The following is a 19981-nucleotide window of genomic DNA, read 5'->3' as shown; positions in this document are numbered from 1 at the left end:
ACTTTTCTTGAGGTACCAGAGCCCTTCTCAGGATAAGAAAGGCTGAACTGCCCAGTGGGTGTATCCACAGGTGCACAGCAAAAATCAGGATAATTACAATGCTCTAAAAACTCATTTTAAACTAGTATTAAAGGCAGTCTCAAAGCAAGCTAGAAATCATTTGCCTGAGAAGGTCCCAAACAGTTTGTGGTTTCACATGTGTATTTTCCTGGTTTTTTTGAATGTTTTCAGTTTGTTGTCTAAAAGATCCATGGAGAGGAAACTAACTGTGTTGGTTATAAAACTGGGAAAGAAGGAAAATTGATTAAACAGGAGATGTTGCCAAATGTATCAAGTAAATGCACTGGGGTAAAAAAAAACTCTCTTCTTGCTCAGTAGTGTTAGTAAGTTAGAATAAGTAAATGTAAAGATACACAAAGAAAAACACAATTTAAAATTGGCCACATTTATATAAGATTGTGACAGCATCAGAGTAAACCAGGTTTATTCTTAAATGCTGGAAAATAGTTTTGTAAACTTCTTAGCATCAAAATGAGATATTAAAAATCCCTGCAGTTGTGTTGTACCTTTAGCTCTGTGTATGACTTTGAAAAAACTTTCTAGTAAAGCTAATTCTGGGGCTTTTGCTCGACACTTCATTCTAGGATTTGACCCTGCTTCCCCTTTTCAGATCTTAAGAGATGCCTTTATTTGTTTCTCTGATCTCTCATAGTGACAGTACCAAGGGTTTTGTCTTGTATTTTTTCTTAGTTCTTCAACAGTCACACAAAATGTATCATTTCAAGCTGGGTTTTTGTGATACTTACCTTCCTGTAGGTTAGATTGTGATTCCTGTGGGCAACTTGGTTATGGGATAAATTGAAATATAAAATATATAGCTAAAAATAGTTGGCTTGTAAATAAGTGGTTATTGACAGTACTTCCCAGGGTTGTGCTTAACAATATTTGAAATTACTGATACATGTATCCCAGTGCCATAACACCTGCATTCCTAAATCGTGATTGTTTTTGCAGCTGTTGTTTAACTGTCAGGCCCTTTTATAACCAGATTTTGGTTTGCTTTGTTTTCTAATAGCATATCAGCATTCATTCCATTGAACCTTTGTGGATTTCTACATTAGGCAAAAGTGAGATAACAGTCAAAGGAGAAAACTTTACACGCGCATCAGGCATAAAACTGATACTGACTGGAATCACTGGCTGTAAACCAGAGATGTGAGTTAAGTTCTGAAAAATAATGCTGTTTATTTTGCATGGTGAAAAAAGAGCCCAGTTTGCCCTAGCAGTAGAATTGTGTGAACAGTTGTCATGGATCTGTCCTCAGCAGATGGGAGGATGCTCTGCACTCTTTAGTTATACTTCCACTTTAAATTCCCAAAAGATGGTAATGAGTTTGGTGTTTGGGTACAATATAAGGGATGGATGGGTAGGTGGGCAGCTCTCAGCAGTGGTTATGGCAGCTCTGTATCTGTGGCCCTCTGTGCCTTGCAGCAGGCAACAATATGTTGGGTCACAGGAAATCCTTAGCTTTTGTTTGACTCTCCTCTGCTTCGAGACATCCCCCATATATTCTAGGATTCTGCTTGTGAAAGCACAGACACCATGCGAGGGAAGGGAATCTCTCATGCAACAGCATGTATTTTTCTCTGTTGATGATTGCACAGTGTATCCCCCTAGATAATTAGGCTGTCTGATTCTGAATCAGTTATTTTCAGGTGCAGCTGCAGTGTCTGCTTGTGATTACCAACCCCATTTTACATGGCTAGCGCTTGAAAAAGCGTTCATATGGTACAGTTCAATTTTTAGTTCAACCATGAATTTCTTGGGGACCATGGAAAACAAAAGGAGAGAAGAGTGGAGAGAGGGAAGGGAAGGAAAGGAAAGAGAGCAAGTACAGACAAAGAGGAAAGAGAGGAAGAAAGGGAGAAAGCAGGGGGGAAGAGTGAAAGAGAAGGAAAAAGAAGAAAAGGAAACTGAAGATTCTTATTCTTGAGTAGCTAATGTATTGGTATACTGCAAAGTATGTAGTTTACACAGCAAAATCACATATTGCATTACATAGCAAGACCATAAGACTAATATCTGTACCATCTTCAGTTATTATTGTCACACATAGCAACTGCATTCAAAAGATGTCCTGTTTTGTCTTTTCAAGTCCCTGCTGTCTCTATCCACCTCCATCTGGCAGCTTAAAGAGAAATTCATCCCCCTTCTCTCGTCATCCTTTGCTTTAGGTTATAGGCTTTGTGTAGTAACACCAAAGAGTAGCATAGAGGCATCTGTGTTTTAGCTTCTAACTGTTTTCTTTCTCCTCCAGCATTAAAGTTAGAAATGTGCTAAACGATACGCAAATGACATTTGCTCTCCCACCAACACGTAAAGAAGCCAAAAGTATATGTATACAGGCTAATGGGAAAAAATGTTCACCACCGGTGACCCTACATTATGTTTCACTGCCATCATGTTCTGGAATCACACCAAACACCTCCTGGATCAGGTAAATTTATCTTTCTATACTTCTTATGTATCTATTAAAATATAGTCCCACTGAGCCAATACAAGCCTCCTTCCTTGGCCAAACTGCAGCTGCTGTAAACTTGGATGACTGCTGTAACTTATTGTGGAGGATGAATTTACACTGGTGAACAGATTTAACATTTAACATACAGATAGGGTCATGGTAGCCACAAGATGGATTCTGTGTTCTGCAGGATTCTGTAAACTCCTTCCTGCCCACCCCAGATGTCCTTTGTAGAAGTCAAAATTAGTTTCCTCATACTAAAACCAAATATAAAATGTGGCTAGCACACATAAATTCAGACTCCAATTAACTTTGATTTCTTGATACTAATATATACTTCGCCTCTGAAACAGAATAAAGTATTAGTGAATTGGAAGTGAAGTGAAAATAATCAGTGATATGCACAGACTTGCTGAAGGACTGGGTTCCCTAAAGCTAAAAGAGCCCTTTTCAAGCCTCTTCTATGTTCTGTGGAGGAGTCATGGTTCCACTGAAAGACTTACAGTGTAGTTTTAAGATATTCTCAAGCACAGCTTTCCACCTATCCCTCTGCCTGCACACTTTTACCCACTTCGAGGTTCCTAATCTTGGTCTCAAGCCCTGTCAGGTGTGGATTTGAGGTCATAAGTTGGGCTGGCAGCTGCAGCAGCTGAGCAGCTAGTATGCGTGCCCTCATCTCCAGGTGAGGGCCAGCTCAGGCAGCTGGAAATTAATAATACCTTAAACCACTCCAACTGTGTTCAGCGGAGATTGAGAGACAGAGCCCTCAGATTGTGTGTGCTGAGACAGATGGTCTGAGCTCTGCCGAGAATGGTTCCTGAGAGGTGCCCGGCACCATCGGTTTGTCCTGAAGAAGGCAAGACTTAAACACAGGTGGGGCTGCTCTGGGGCAGTGAAATACCATGTCTTCAAGACATAATACTTAATCACCAGGTAGTTCTTTGGCTTCATGAATTAAAAAGAAGATAGGGAGTCCTTGAAAAGGAGTATGCACGTGTATGCTATCATTTGTTTTTGCGGTAGCAAAAACATTTACCATTACGTTATGAGGAAAAGATGGAAGTATGCTGCATAGCTCAAGTATCTTGCCCTGCAGTTTGACTTTATTATTTTGGCTGCATCCAAAGCAAAATGCACATGTATAGTTTATTCATAGCTGAAGCCTTAATGCAGGACTTACCTAAGGGAAAACAGATAATATTAACCTCCCTCTCTGCACCCCTCCCTACCTTTTTATTTTTTTAACAGTGGTGGTCGCAGAATTACTACAAAGGGTAGAAATTTTAATGTGGTGGACAGTGTGATTATTTCAGACGATCAGAGATCTAACCTCACCGTAAGTCTTAATCTCCTTTACAATACCAAATAGGGATCTCTTAAGGGATTAGGTTTTATTCCTAAGGTTTCAGGAGGATTTCAGTATTTTTCAAACACTTGCTGACACACATAAGTCACCGTACTGAAATAAATATGACCACTTGTAGGATTACAGTTGCATACATTCTCAGTATGGAATCATGGACACACATAAGCTACTCTCCCGCATAATTCTCTGAGCCTTTTTTCTGTGCTTTAGAGACTTGCACCAAATCAGTCCCTTTTAAGCCTCCTCAGCCTTCATACATGGGTCTGTCAGAGGAGAGGTTGATGTACCTCTCTCTGTCTTTGTGTGGAGAACCCCAGTGGTGCCACTGCCTCAGCAAGTGGCGGGAGATAGGAGTTGATTTTGTGACAAAACCCTTCCTCCGAGGCCGTGAGGAGGTGGGCACCCTGTTGCCTCTTTTGCTTGTAGCACAGACCAGAAAAAAGCAACAGCACCTCATGGTGTAACCAATGAGGTGGCTGTAGCAACTCCCCTCTCTCACGAGTTAAGGTGGGGGGAGCCAGTGCCTAGTGGTGCTGGAGAGCTCACCCTGCTCTTCTTTTCACCTGCACTGAGGGGAAGGAAGGAGTAATCACTGTCACTATTCCCGTCTCACTGCAGGAAATAGCTGCCTTAGCAGTGTGCAATCAGCCTTAAAGCAGCGTGCGGAGTGTGTGATAAATGTGCTTAAAGGTAGACACAAGCTCAGCACAGAAACTTGCCCAGGTGCTCGGCATGCAGCCCTGATCTCAGAGAAGAGGTTTAGCAGATAGCTGTGTGAAGTCAAGATGATGTTAAAAAGATTTTGAGTGCGTCTGTTTGTAATAGTATCCACTGTTGAGTGCCTAATGACTGTTACAGCTTTGCTATTGCATTTCTAGGTCTCTAGGTGTCCTGGAAATGAATCTGAATATCATTACTTAACGCCAAGCCTGAGCTATGCGACAGAGGGTAAAGCTGTGGATATGATGTTAAAAGTGGAAACTACCTTTATACCGTGTGTCAAACTGCACTATCACCCTGACCCAGTGTTCATTAACTACCAGCTGCACACTGAGCTGGATCCTGATCTGGAATTAAAAATATATGTAAGTTTGAAAGTAATAAACTGTAATTCTTTTTTTAAAATAGGAGTTGCGGATCATTTTGCTTCTTACTGTATGTAGTGACTCTTTATTATCTTCATTTTTTTCCCTTTAGAAAGAAAATGACAAGTTGAATATTTCCAAAACTGAGGTAGAAGTTTATCTGTCATATATGAATGGTGCACAGACGAAAAAGATATGGTTCAACGTCCAAAATATTACCAAAAAACCAGACCGCAGCACCATACTGTGCAAATTCAAAAGGGAAGGAACAGACAAGATTGACTTTTCCACAGTGAAAGTTTTTGTAAGTAGAAATCCCTTTTGTTGCAACTTAACAATGTTTGGATGTTTCTGCAAATGTAGTGAAATGTGACAATAATGCTCTGGTCATGAATACTGTTTATAGAGAGAGGAGCCACATATCTTTTTTGTTCTCCTGGTACTTGATAGTCTGGTTATCTTCCTCACATCTAAGCATGGCTGCCTAGTTTAGGTACCACTAACAGTACTGAGTTCATTCGCTCTCTGGTGACTGCTGTAGTGTCAGAGTTGGCTTTGCAGTCCAAGCTGAGCTCATTGCTGCAGGGATCCAGGAGAGCAGTACCTTGTCTGACCTCTGACTGCAGCACAGACATCACCAGTAAGGAATCACTGGCTTCAGGAGAGCCCCTGATCTTAGATCTGTAAGCAATCCACTGCTGCAGTGTGGGCATGAGGAAAAGGATTATGTCCTCCCATTCACTTTTTCCCACTAAAGCAGATAAGAGTCTTGAACAGTGCATAGTGATCGCCACTAAGACAGAAGAGAAGCATTTCTGGATGAAAAAGAGGGGAAAATTCAGCAGGGAGGACAAAATGCTATGAACATATGGCACAAAGCCAGCCCCAAACATAAGAACGTTAGCATGGATGTCAAAGCTAAATGGCAGCTTAAGATATTTGCTCCATGAATAAGAAGAAGATATGAATTTTTTAAAAAGCAGTCATCACCATATATGAAGGAGAAAAATGATGCCAGACTCTTATCACAGTGTATGGTGGTATAAAACTGAAATAACTGTATTGACTTCAAGGCATATGGCTCATAGTAAAGATTAACGAAGCTATTCTCAATCTCCTATCACTGTTAACTGATCCCCCATCTGTGGATCCTGCCATCTGAGCCAGTTATGGCATGGAAAAGCCTTTCTGAGATGGGTGTTGCATTCAAATATTAACATTGCCTTGCAGTATCACATGCTCATCCTGCGAGCTTCATAGGAGTGACTCGTGGAAAGGTCAACACTTCACTAAGGCAGATCAAATGCGATAGTGAGAATGCAGCATTTCACTTCTGGTACCTTAAAAATTGTTTTTTTCCAACATCAAGAAAAATCTAGAAGTAGGAAATCATCATGTGTTGCTTCAATCTTCTAAGTAAATCATCATAGAAGAAGTAGGACCACTCTGAAGAAAGGAGAGGCTGGGTATGAAAGATACCTCTTAAGAATAAATGTATATTTTACTTGAGTTTTCAGGATGAAAGGGGATATTGAGTGTGGGGTCAAAGACGGGATAATCAGTCTGAATGGAGGTGTCAAAGAGGAAAATGCCATTTTTGTGACACAAGCAAGATTGAGATAAGTTAAGGGGCTCAAGACAGCTGGAACAGGATCATTCCTATCATAACGCTGAGAAAAAACTGGCACATGTTGTTGTAGGCTTAGTAGGAAAGATGTTAAATAAAACTGTAGAGTCAAAAGAGGTACTGTGTTACTGGAGAGCAGCAAATACAATACCAGTATTTAAAAGAAACAAAGAAAAAAATAACAGCTAGACAAATAGGGACTTGCTGATTTGATCCTGTGTAAAGCTCTGTAATGCATTTTAAATGAGGGACTCATAAAAGACCTGGAGGTAAATGGAAAACAATTGTTAACTTCTTTTTAATAAAATCAGATTATGCTAGATACTTTTAGTTGGTAAGATGAGTGATGTCCTCAACAAAAAAAAAAAAGAAGCAGATCACATGTACCTGGAAGTCATTCAGTAAACTACTTAACATACTGATTATGAAGATGGTAGGGGTTAGGAAAACTGGATGCTGTACATGAAGAGCTGACTTCTGGCAATGCTGAGTTTCATACAGATATTATTTAGTATCACTACTGTCTTGGGCACAAAAATAAGGCATGCACTAATGACATGTGCTGATGACATACAGCTCAGAGAAATTACCATTCCAGAGGAGGCTTTATAATGTCATGCAGGAAGAATGAAATTAATTTAGGAAAAGGAATCAGATGAATTCAGGTATTCCTTATTTAGTCCATGATCTATAAGCAAGATAAATAAAACATAAGTAAAGAAATGGGGCCATTGAGTAGGAAGGTTATGGTAAATATTGAAGATAATCTAAGTATGAAAAGAAAATGAAATTAATGCCGTGTCCATGTAGCAGTGATGTGACTATCCAGTTGGCAGTGTCCAGCTGCCCTAACTGCTCACCTCCTGTGACAGGCCAGTGACTGAAATCACCAGATCTCCGCCTTCCCTGCTGTAACCCAAAATAATTTCAACCTAACTCTCCTTTTCAATTACCTCAGGCTCTTTGCTATCCCTGGCACTTGGTGGTGTTCTTTTTCCAAGTGTATTTTTATTTCTAGTCTGTTTATAGTCTTAGCTACCCTTTATTTATGTGCTTTCACAGTCCTCTCTGAGATCCTCCTTTGTGAATTTTTTTTCAGCCATAATTATCAGTGGTGAATGCCTCAGTTTGGCATCTGGCAGACTTCAGTGCTTTCGTGTATTCCTAAGAATTAATGCCTGTCTTGACTTTGACAAGCCCAGTGGCTTTTGGTGGATGTTGTACATGTCTTGCATGTTATATTTGTTCTTGAGTGGACCTTCAGGAACGCCTACATCCTACATGAGGAAGTTGAAACTTCAGCAAAGAAATAGGGAAGAGGGTTGTGGGACAGGCGTCTACCAAAAATTTTACTTCCCTTGTTATTAGAGTGAGTCTTATCTTAATTTTCTGCTCAGGAGAGTAATGCTGTGAGTTCAAAGGAATGTTTTTAACTATCAGCATATGCTTTCCTTGCTTTAAAATACAAGAATATTTAGTAGCGATTATGAAGTGCATGAGTCATTTGGCCAGCCAGAGGCCAGATCTTGCCATTTAAGGGCTCTAGTTTGCAGTGAGAGCAATGGCAAAGTTTTGGTGCTGCATGTAGACCTCCAGATTTTTTTTCTCACTGTTCTGTTATCCAGCTTTGAACATCAAATATAATGAAAGTTAAGTTTGTGTTGGTTCATATGTGTTTTCCCAAATTGCTGCTCATTTCTCAATAATCTGCAGAATGAGGATCCTTCATGTGCCTGAAGTACATATATTTTTTTTTATATACATGAAATGTCATTTTAAGCACTGGTATTAACCATCCTCTATTAACACAGCCATTATTTTTCTTCAGGTCAAATTAGGAAATTTTGAGCATGAAGTCAAACCAACATCATCACATATATATTTATACGTTCTTATTTTGCTACCTATTGTAGTGGGTGTCATTATAGGTGAGTGCAATAATATGTTTTCAGTTCTTGATTTGCTGAAGACTGTAATTGTGACACACAAACACATATACATTCACACGTAAATGTTTGGTATTGTCATAGTCATGTGGTTTTCCCCTGTTCCTAGTAGGAGTAGACAAAGTTAACTCTGGTCTGGTGATACGAGTCCATCTTGTCAGACTACAGCATGTTACAAAACAGTAGGTTTTTTTGCTGTCCTGCTGGGACTGCTCACCACGTCACCATGATTTAGTGAGGGACACTATAGAACAGACATCATTGTGTCACAGCTTGGGCCTCCCCAGCTGTCAGAGCTGGGCTTCTCTCCCATCCCTGGGGGATGTGTTCCCTAACTAACTGCTGGTGGTTCTGCTCAGTCTTATTTGCACCATTAATGAATTCGTGGATCATAACTAAGTTGAGGGGGGGTAAATAGTTGTCCTCTGCTCTTCTTGTCACTTCTTTTTTCTGAATATTTTGCCCTGGTTATATATTTGATGAATTTCCATTTATTATAGTAAGCTTGGGGATTTGTTCTTCTTTGGTTTAGTTTGGTTTCTTTTTAAAAAAGTCCATTAGCTTTACAGGAACTATATCTCATGCCTTCTCTCTCTCAAAATAAACTTTAGAGAAGTTAACAATCTGGAAGTGGATTTCCTGTTCAAAAAAACTGGTTTTCCTGTTTAGTGAGTGCTCCTTTAAGTGGGCTGCTAGTAGTAGCAGTGGTTATTAGATCCTATGTCTCACTGTGCAGTTTGTACAAAGCTGTACAAACTGTGGGTGTGCTGTACTTTCAAATAAAGTTACGCTGATGATTCAAAGACCTTGTTACAAGGAATGGGTTTTATTACACATGTAGGTTTAGATCCAGATAACGGGGCTCATGGGTACTAGCACACTGACTGCAGCAGGAACAGTAATCCTGGAGACTGCAATTGTGTATTAATCTTTATGTTTCTTAAAATATTAAAATATGTCTTGTATAGCTTTTGTCTGTTCTGCAACTTCTGTACTCAGAATCTTATTTTTCTTCCTTTGTAGTGGCATTCATAGTCACTAGATACAAATCCAAAGAGTTAACTCGTAAACAGAGTCAGCAACTTGAACTGCTGGAATATGAGATTCGGAAAGAAATACGCGAGGGTAGGTCTAAAGAGCTTTATAGAGCTTAAATACAGTATAAATGCTGAACTGAAACTGTCAAGAATCTCACATTATATAAACATTTTAATTTTATAGCTGTTAGAATATTTTTGTGTGGTATCTGAGTTCCTCTTTAATGTTGGCATGCACTGCAGTAGTAGATAGCACTAAACTAATAGGATTGCATGTAATATTTCCTTCAACAAGAGTGGAAAAAAAATGGACTGGTACTTTTCCACTCGTAAGAGCTTCATCTAGAAAAACAACCCCTCTTCCCTGAAACTGTGTTTTAAGGAACATCTATTGAGGCAAATTTAGAACTGTGAAGACTATTTTGTGTCAACTAAACTAACTCTCCTGGGGGGCGATGCTTTTTCAGGATTTGCTGAACTGCAGATGGATGAATTGGATGTGGTGGATAGTTTTGGAACCGTTCCCTTCCTTGACTACAAGCACTTTGCTCTTAGAACTTTCTTTCCAGAGGTAAATATTTACAAATCTTTCAGTTGTCAGCTCTGCCTAGTAATAAAAGAGCTAGGAAGGTCAGGATCAAATAGTGCAGTAACTGCACATTGTTTTCACAAGAAACCTCTCTTAAATCAAGAATTACTAAAAGACACTTAAGATTGTACATCTCTATGTTTATCTAAGCCTAAATGATGTAGATAAAGAACCACTGTTGAATTTTCAAGGGTTGTGTGTGCATCCATTAATTATTCACCCAGCCACACTCAGCTGCTTGCCTTTCAGGCCATCCTAACTAAGCTATAATTTATCCATTGCTTTTCTTCTTCTCATGCTTTCACTTTTCATGCTATAGCTAATTAAAGTAACAGTCAGGCTGGCTAGCATGCTAGCTAACACCATGACACTTCCTAATTAGACTTGTGGTATGAAGAAATGGCTCTAAGATCATGCTGACTTTCTACTCCAAGCTGCTGATAGAAATGGTAAGACCTTGATTCAAAGGAGTGCAGGTCAAATGCTTAAAAATGACTTAAAAACTTAAGTGCTGTCCAGTTTTGAGGTGGATATTTTCATTGTTCTTTAGAGCAGTTTGCGCCACTGCCTTAGAGGACCAAAAGGACCAAAATGGTCTTCTCTTGCATGTTTTGCTTCTCTTGCTCTTTCTTTTGCATATGTGGCACATTGTGATGCTGATAAATGTATTTGCTACAGCTTTCAAAATTATATCATGATGTTAACCAGTGCTTTCTGGCATTTACTAATTGGCAAAAGCTGTGATCGCAGCTGGTGATATTTTGCTGTGTAACTGACACAATGAGTAGAAAAGCTTGGTTAGTGCTGTGGTGTTTTAGGGTATAAGTGGTATGTATGTGAATTATCTACTGGTCTTCATCTATTACTCACCACTGCTGCGGCTCAGTCCCGCAGTTTTGGCTGCAGACTGTTTCAGTTTATCTCTGTGTGTGATCCCACTAGAAGCTCGTTGTGATAAACACATGTGATAGTGATAGAATCAGGGCCTTTTTTTTTTTTTTTGTACAGCACCAAATGCCAGATATGAAGGCAGAATAATATTTAACAATTAAATATGGGTAGTCTTTGTACACTTTGAGTCCAGTTCTCATACCAAAGGAAACTAGGAATATCTCTTCTGGTACTTTTATAATGCCCTGAGTCTAATTTGTGTGGAGTTGTTAGGAGGTTTGAAGAAAGTGGATGGAGGAAACCTTACTTTCTGCACCTCTTTCCTTTCAGTTTGTTTTGTTGCCAGGCATTATAGCATTAAAAGAGTGGTTTTATTTTTAGGAAATTATCTTTTCCTGGTGATAGTCTGTCAAAACAGCAACAATCTGTAGAAGCTGTCTGAGTAGAAATGCTCTGCTTCAAGCAAATAAAAAGGAAATAAAAGAAAGGCGTGAAGTTTAACACTCTGTTACATGAGGTGAGGTCAGAAAGGGAAGGGCTCTCCTTTTGCTTTCGTGAGCCTCACACTGCTATGCATCCTGGAGATGCTTCCAATTAGATCTTGTCTCAGTTTGAAATACTCTTACCACAAAGACGTACTTGACACTATTAGCTCTCTACAGGCACATGGTGTCAGGCAAGTTATTGAATGCACTGTGTACCAATTTTTCCTGCTATGTACTTACTGTTTACATTGCAGGAGTGTCCAAACATGCCTTCTGCTTTATGAATGTGGTAGGATAGCTGTGCTCTGCTAAGCAAATACTAGAGATTAATAGAGAAGGCAATGGGATACTAGATTGTGAGTCAGAAGGATTAGATTCTGACACTAGATTGAGTGTCAAAATGGTTGGTAGAAGGGTCGAAATGACAAACCACCACTTCCTTCACTAACCTCATGTGTCTAAATGATGTCTGTATTGTACTCTTTCTGCCTTCCAGTGTGTTTGATGAGCTTTGTTTTATCTGTTCTAAGCTGTTTAAACATGGACATCAAAGCTGCTCACGGAGCATCTTCTGTAGTCAGTGCAGAGACAGGCAGCTCAAGAAAGTAATTCATCCCACTTGCCTGAGACATCTGTCTCAGGAAGACATGAGCTGCTTAAAGAGAGAGTGAGATAGCTAAAATTGAATGATGGACCCCATTTTCATTTTGAGCTTCTTGCTTCCCGTTGCTTCAGTTTGCTGTTTAATCTGCCTTGATAGCTTTTGTTTTATGCTTAATGCTTTTAGGTGTTAAATGGTTTTTCCATCTATTCTTACAATATTCCTTACGTTCAGCCTGATTTTTGCTTTATGAATTGAATTTGGATGATTATTTCTGTTTTCCCTCAATTTCCCACACTGTTCGCTTTGACACTACCATGCTTGCTTCCTGTTCACAAGCATTTCTAGCTTTTAACTTCATTCCATTTTTTTTCATTCTATGTGTGTTTTATTGGTAGGTGATGTTAGGGGTGCTGAAGAAGTTCTGCAAAAATGGAAATTGCCAGTGGAGGAATAAGAGCATGGTAGGGAAGAAGAGAACATGAGGCATGAGAAAAAGGGAGGGATGAAAAATCAGATATATATTATTGAAAAATCAGATATATATTATTGAAAAAACAGATGTGAGCTGACAATGTGAGCTTGCAGCCCAGAAAGCCAATTGCACCTCGGGCTGCATCAAAAGAAATGTGATCAGCAGATGGAGGGAGGTGATTCTCCCCCTCTACTTTGCTCTGGTGAGACCCCATCAGAAGTATTGCATCCAGCTCTGGAGTTCCTAGCACAAAGAAGACGTGGACGTGTTAGAGCAAGTCCAAAAGGAAGGCCACAAAAATGGTGAGAGGGCTGGGACACCTCTCATGAAGAAAGCCTGAGCAAACTGAGGTTGTTCAGCCTGGAGAAGAGAAGGATCTGCAGAGACCATACTGCAGCTTTTCAGTACTTAAAGGGGTCTTACAAGAAGGATAGAGAGTGACTTTTTACCAGGGCCTGTAGTGCCAGGATGAGGTGCAATGGTTTTAAACTGAAAGAGGATAGTTTTAGATTGGACATAGGGAAGAAATTTTTTATGATGAGGGGGTCAGTACACTGAAGCAGGTTAACCAGAGAAGTTGTGGATGACCCATCCCTGGTAAGGTCATATAGGATGGGACTTTGAGCAACTTGATCTAGTGGAAGATGTCCCTGCCCATGGCAGGGAGTTGGACTAGGTCATTACTTGGAAGGTCCCTTCCAACCTGAATCATTCTGTGATTCTATGGGTCTTTAAGAAAACTAGAGGCTGTCAGCATCCCAGATAAAGCAGTAATTGTTACTAGTGTGAATTTGTTGCTCAAGGGTGCTGCCTTAGGAACATGCAGCTGTGTTGGGACCTTACAGGCTGTAGGAGTCAGACAAGAGGCATTGACATGGTAGCTTCCCAATGCTGTGAGAGCTTTCACTGGGACTAGATATGTGGTGGCACCTGTGCCTCTCTGGAGAATGACAGCATGGACCTCCTGGAGAGTTCATTAGTGAACATTCATAAAGTGCCTTGAAATGAATGGAGGCAGATGAACTGAAGTGTCACTCCGTTACAGAAACCCCATATACCAAAGGCTATCATTGCCATACAAGAAGGACACAGCCTGCAGCACCTCTTGCACATCAGCACATTTGCAGATGAGGTTAACAAAAAGCTTTTCCTGCAGAGCATTTGTTGACTTAAGTGCTAGTACAGCTTGGCAGCATAGAGTGACACACACGGTAACACTGAAGTCAATACCAGATTATCTTTGAGAGTCCACTTTTCAGTGAACCTTGCTAGTACCTTTGCAGAAATTATTATGTGGCGGGTTTATATTGTAGCCTCCTTAGAAGCCAGCATTTCCATTGTTTTATTTCCCATTGTATGCCATCAGGAACATGCTTGGCGCATTTAACGTACATGTGTTAGAGACTTTTGGTATAAGTAAGAATGATAAATATCACCTGTCTTATATTTTAGTCAGGAGGCTTTGCATCCATCTTCAGTGAAGACATGCCACAGGTAAGTTGATGTAGTGTGATATGCCTTAATTAATACATATTTTTTCAAGAGTGAATGTATCCCTTATCTCATTGTTGTCCTAAAACACATCAGATCGCATTTTCCGTATGTTCTTTTTCCCCCATGAGGAGAGTTACGTTGATTTATATATAAAAGGAATATGATATGTGAAATCCTGTTATTCAAAATACATTATGACTTATTTAAATAAAATAAACAGAATCTAGTTATGGGAAATGACAGGCAAACTTAACTATTGGCATTTCTTTGTGTGTATGACAGAAAATGTATTCTTTGCATGTGTGTATTCTGTGTTGTACACAGACACAACTGCATCTTCATTAAAATCCTAAGACCCATGAAAGAAATGCAAAATTCCCACTGATCTGAATGAGGCCAGGATCTTATCCCATATGTTGCATACCATTTTTCTGACCATTAAGAATCCATCATAGCCAAACTACAGTTTGCTTATTTTTGTTTAACTATTCCAGAGCAGAGACCAAACGAGCAAGGATGAAAGCTTCAACATGTTGCATGCTTTAATTTGTAACAAGAACTTTCTTGTTACTCTCATTCACACCCTTGAAAAGCAGAAAAATTTCACTGTGAAAGACAGGTATAGTATGATTATGCTTATCACCTTCAAGACAAAAAAATTAGCAGGAAACCACAACATGGATTGTAGCACACAAATGTAATTTCTACTTCTTGCAAAACAAGCTTGCATTACTCCAGAGCATTTTCCATCTTCTCCATCTGCGCACACTGAAGAAGAAAAAACATTGCCAGTAAAACAAGTCATTAAAGGGAAATCAGAATGTTTGTACTTGTAAACAAAGAGGCAGAGGAGCAGAAAAACTCACTTCAAAACTGTAAACACTTCCTGCAGTTAGATCAGCAGCTCTACAGTTTAGAAATGTTCTGTCACTGAAGCAGGTGTTGTTCTGTGGAATTATATTTAGAGACACAAATTCCGTGTTTAAAAAATAATCACAAGCAGATGGATTTGCATTTTTTATATTTTTCTAGAGATCAGTGGACAGTTTCTGTGCCTGAGGAGGGAAAACTTAGGATATGAACTGCACTACAATATGTGTCATTTATTAAAGATAACTGAGAAGAAAAGTTCCAAATATTATAGCATTCCTTTTCTTTCTTTTTTTTTTTTTTTTTACAGGTGCTTGTTTGCATCCTTCTTGACTATTGCACTACAAACTAAGCTAGTTTATCTAACCCACATTTTGGAAGTGTTGACAAAGGACTTGATGGAACAGTCAAGCAACGTACAGCCTAAGCTCCTGCTCAGACGAACTGAATCTGTGGTAGAAAAATTGCTGACAAACTGGATGTCTGTATGTCTCTCTGGATTTCTCCGGGTATGTGTACATCTTTTCACTATGTATGATTCACAAAGAATCTTTTAAACCGATTTCTTCCATAGGGGTCTTTAGAAGGATCAGTTTAAAGTATTCAATCTGACATTTAACATTATTAATGTGCACTTTTCTAGTTTAGATGACTTAGCTAGCTATCATCAATGGGATGTATGAAAAGAGCGCATCTGTAAGCCATGATTATGTCATTCATTTGGCTGAGATTTGGGTAATCTTGCAGTTCTAGCATATCCTTTTCTTATGTCAAATGTTATTTCAACTCCATGAGATGTATTGTGATACTGAGACTGGCGAACTTTTTAAAATGCAGCTGTACCTTTCTATGTGAGCTGTTGGAAAGTTACCACGTAATAGAGCTTTAAGGAATACCATCTTTTGGAAATCTAAGCTTCTTTCCAAACTTTTTAATCTCCTAACAGCGTTGCAGGTTTCAAGAACTAAACTCAATCAATGGAAACAAAATAAGAATTTTCTTTCGTTGTACTGTTTGTTTCTTTTAGCCCACTTGGTAGCACTTTGTTCTTGGTTTCAGAGCTTGGGTTTTCTCTCTGTCTCTCTTACTAGGGTAATGGTATCGCACTGTTAGTATTTTTCATATCAGTCCTTGCATTAATACAGCACCAGAATTGTTTGAGGCTCAGAAGCTCATGCTAGTTTCCTGAAACCCCAGGAGAGAGCCAAGGAACTGTCAGAGTTTTGTTCTCAACACACCAGTCTTTTTTACAGAGCTGTGCTAGTAGATGCCTTAGCCAGGATGCAGGAATGGCATCACATGAAAACAATGATCCCCTCTCCCTTTCTCAGGTGCTTTCCAGAAGCTTGGGGTTCGGGCAGGACCAAGAAGCCCCAGTTTCATTTCCTCTTTCACTGATGCTCCAGTGTATGTTCCACCGGCTTGCTCGCAAGGCTTTTTACCAGGGACAACAAGGGGAGGTGCCAATTCAGAAGGAAACTAGTTGTTAGCTTGTTTTCTCACAAGACTGAAAAAGGAAAAAAATAGCTGAAGTATGTGTGTGAACACATTCATGTCTCACCCCCCGCCCACTCTGGTGGAACTAGGAAGTGTCTGCCAGGTGGAGTAGGAGCAGCTTGTCTGTAGAGTGCTTGTGCACAGCAAGGGGCTGTGAGTTGTCTTGCCACACACTCCAGCTGTCCCTGGCTATTTGCATGAGACTTTCACACCAAAAAGCAAAGGATGGAGGTTAAACAAACAACTAGATAAATCTGCTCAGAGGGATTTTCTTTTCTAATTGCAAGATAGCAAGTTGGTTAAGAGGAAATAACTTAATTTTTTACGCTTGATTTTTTTTCCAGATATTCATGCGCATTTAATAATTAGAAAAGTAAACATGTTCCTTGTGTTTGTTTCCTGCCCTAGGAGACAATTGGTGAACCTTTCTATTTGCTAGTGACAACCCTCAATCAGAGGATAAACAAAGGACCTGTTGACGCGATAACTTGCAAAGCCCTGTACACGCTTAATGAAGACTGGCTGCTGTGGCAAGTGTCTGAATTCAAAACAGTGGTATGTTTGCATGCTTGTGTTCCCTCCGGACAACTACAGTGTTTTCTCTTTTTCTAGAAAGCCACATTAAGGGTCTTAGATACTAAGGTGATGGTTAACTACCCAGATAATAAAGCTGTTATTGCTGACAAAGTTCCAAAATACGATAGAGTTTAACTAGCTGGTATTTCACCAATATACATTTCACAAATAGCATTCACTCTTTGCTTCACAGTAGGCTTTAATCACCAAAGGTTAGGTTTAATGAAGTCTCAGGGTAATAAAATTCCTTCTTATTTTAAAGAAATATAAACATACGCTTAGAATTTATACTAAATTACACTTTTTCAATGAATAAAAGAATGGAATGCAGAGGTTTTATTTTTTGTTTGTGTTTACTCGTGTCTAATCCTCAGGCAGCAATAATTTGCTAAAGGGTTCCATGTTGTTAGCTCCAAATTAGCTCCAAATTTGCAAAGTTACAGTGTGGTGGATTTTAATTAGTTGCTTGGTTAAAAACAAGGTATCTGGGAAGTCTAGCAAAGTTTCTGCACTTTATCATAAATTGCTTGCCTTTCTCAAAGCAGCTATGAAGTGCTTCCTATTTTACAATTGCATGCAGAGTTCTTTGAAAGCTGGTATTCCTTTAGTGATTGTTACTCTGACACTGAAGGGAGAAAGGGCAGCAAGGACTATTGCACTTTAGAGCATGTAAAAATTGTGACTTTTTTAATAAGCAATTTTCTGCCCAGAATTTCCAAGTGATTTTGAGTCAGAAGTTAAAAATCTTAATTTTGAGTCACTTCCATAGCTTCCTTGCTTCTTAGCTCATGGCTTCCTTTCAGAGTTACCAGACATACTTAGGATTATGAGAAGTGTGACTGGATAGCGGGCTGCAGAGCTTGGCAGCAGAAACTGCCAGGGCAGCAATGGCCAAGGCATGGACATTGCAAGTGGCTTTGGAGAAGAATTCAGTCCTTTTCAGAGCCAATATCCTGAGCCTCAGATAGGGCTGGAAGATCCAGGTCTGCCCGTCTTCCATTTTTGTAAAATGAGCCTGGAGGTCCTAAGATGCCACATACTGGAGTAGACTACATGACCCTGGAAATATTGGTCAGCAATCCATTTGACTTCACTCCCTGGGTCACATAGGAAGTTCACAACCGTTCTGTGAAACATTTCTGAATTTCTGCTTAAAGATCTTGGACTGACAAAGTTGTAGTCAAATCTTCTTATAGCTATTTACAAAGCTGTTGTTGAAAGCTTCCTTTGAAGGTACTTCAAGCTCAATTACCACAGTGTGCGTTTGGTAAAGGAATTTTGTGACTAAAATTCAAATGCATAATACCATATCTTTGGTTTCCTTGTTTATACACTGCATTCTGGCAGGCAATTGGGATCCAGGACAAGTTTAAATATATTGCTATATATAGCCATAAGATACAAAACCCAGTAGTTATCTCAGAGCAACAATTTTCAAGCGAGCTCAACATGCCTGTTACTAGTAGACTGTGCAGGAACATCTGGTCCTGTGGAATTGATTGACTTTTCTTATTTATAGCACAAATTCAAACTGAGAGCACCTTGGGGGAATAGCTGACACTGAAACTGCTGAACGCTGCCTTAAATACTTTTCCTAGTGCTACTTCTATGCATGCAGTCACTGACAGGGTCTTGTGGGCAGCTTGCAGCGAAGAGGAGAGAGAAGTGGTCTGAAGGACGTGGTATTGGTGGGGAAGGTTGTCTGCAGGTGGATGAGGAAGTGAGAGAGAAGATATCCATTCCTGGACTTTGCTTGCTGCTTTTATGATTCATATTCCTGCTTTCAAATAGGAGATACTGATACTGTTACAGACTAGGAGAAGTCTGTCTAGAAAGCTGCCTGGAGGAGAGGGACCTGGGTGTGTTGGTTGACAGCCGACTGAATATGAGCCAGCAGTGTGCCCAGGTGGCCAAGAAGGCCAATGGCATCTTGGCTTGGATCAGAAACGGCGTGACCAGCAGGTCCAGGGAGGTTATCCTCCCTCTGTACTCGGCACTGGTGAGACCGCTCCTCGAATCCTGTGTTCAGTTCTGGGCCCCTCACCACAAGAAGGATGTTGAGGCTCTGGAGAGAGTCCAGAGAAGAGCAACGAAGCTGGTGAGGGGGCTGGAGAACAGGCCTTATGAGGAGCGGCTGAGAGAGCTGGGGGTGTTTAGCCTGGAGAAGAGGAGGCTGAGGGGAGACCTCATTGCTCTCTACAACTACCTGAAAGGAGGTTGTGGAGAGGAGGGAGCTGGCCTCTTCTCCCAAGTGACAGGGGACAGGACAAGAGGGAATGGCCTCAAGCTCCGCCGGGGGAGGTTTAGGCTAGACGTTAGGAAAAAATTCTTTACAGAAAGGGTCATTGGGCACTGGCAGAGGCTGCCCAGGGAGGTGGTTGATTCACCTTCCCTGGAGGTGTTTAAGGCACGGGTGGACGAGGTGCTGAGGGATATGGTTTAGTGTTTGATAGGAACGGTTGGACTCGATGATCCGGTGAGTCTCTTCCAACCTGGTTATTCTGTGATTCTGTGATTCTGTGTTACAGGATTAATAAGTCAGATTTCCCCACTAAGGTTCAGCAGTTTATTTGACTTAGCTGGGAAGTGGTTCAATGTTCCCTTTAAAGCCACCTGAAACGGAGAGAGGATCCTGCAGTGAAATTACAGAGATGGAGCCCAAGGACTCTAGTTCTGGTTGGCCAGAGAAAGAGTTTTGTTTGATGTTTTGTCTAAGATTAACACTATAAACTAAAACCATGCTGTGGAAGAGATTTAGGTGGAACAATGAGGCTATCTGCACTGGGGAAGAAGGCCAGCTGCACACGTTTGTTTTTTTCAAGATTAGCACTTTATAGGATACTAAAATGGAAGGAATCCACTTTTCTTCTTTCACCAACTCCACTTCACATGCACTGCAATGACATACAGGACCTGTAGGT

General features: G+C 40.2%; 1 protein-coding gene across 1 annotated transcript in view; it reads left to right on the top strand.

The window, feature by feature from the left end:
* The window catches only part of PLXNC1 (plexin C1), a 71568-nt gene that overhangs the window by 30433 nt on the left and 21154 nt on the right, over nt 1-19981 (top strand). The window contains exons 10-21 of the mRNA XM_069853262.1: nt 1076-1215; nt 2318-2497; nt 3770-3857; nt 4766-4972; nt 5085-5276; nt 8428-8527; nt 9569-9670; nt 10050-10153; nt 14076-14117; nt 14612-14736; nt 15298-15496; nt 16893-17039. Of these exons, the coding sequence (XP_069709363.1) occupies nt 1076-1215; nt 2318-2497; nt 3770-3857; nt 4766-4972; nt 5085-5276; nt 8428-8527; nt 9569-9670; nt 10050-10153; nt 14076-14117; nt 14612-14736; nt 15298-15496; nt 16893-17039 (1626 nt within the window). The remainder of the gene's footprint in view (nt 1-1075; nt 1216-2317; nt 2498-3769; nt 3858-4765; nt 4973-5084; nt 5277-8427; nt 8528-9568; nt 9671-10049; nt 10154-14075; nt 14118-14611; nt 14737-15297; nt 15497-16892; nt 17040-19981) is intronic.

This window comes from Phaenicophaeus curvirostris, chromosome 1 (assembly GCF_032191515.1).
Source record: "Phaenicophaeus curvirostris isolate KB17595 chromosome 1, BPBGC_Pcur_1.0, whole genome shotgun sequence".
Taxonomy (NCBI): Eukaryota; Metazoa; Chordata; class Aves; order Cuculiformes; family Cuculidae; genus Phaenicophaeus; species Phaenicophaeus curvirostris.
This window is presented reverse-complemented; position numbering and strand designations above follow the sequence as displayed.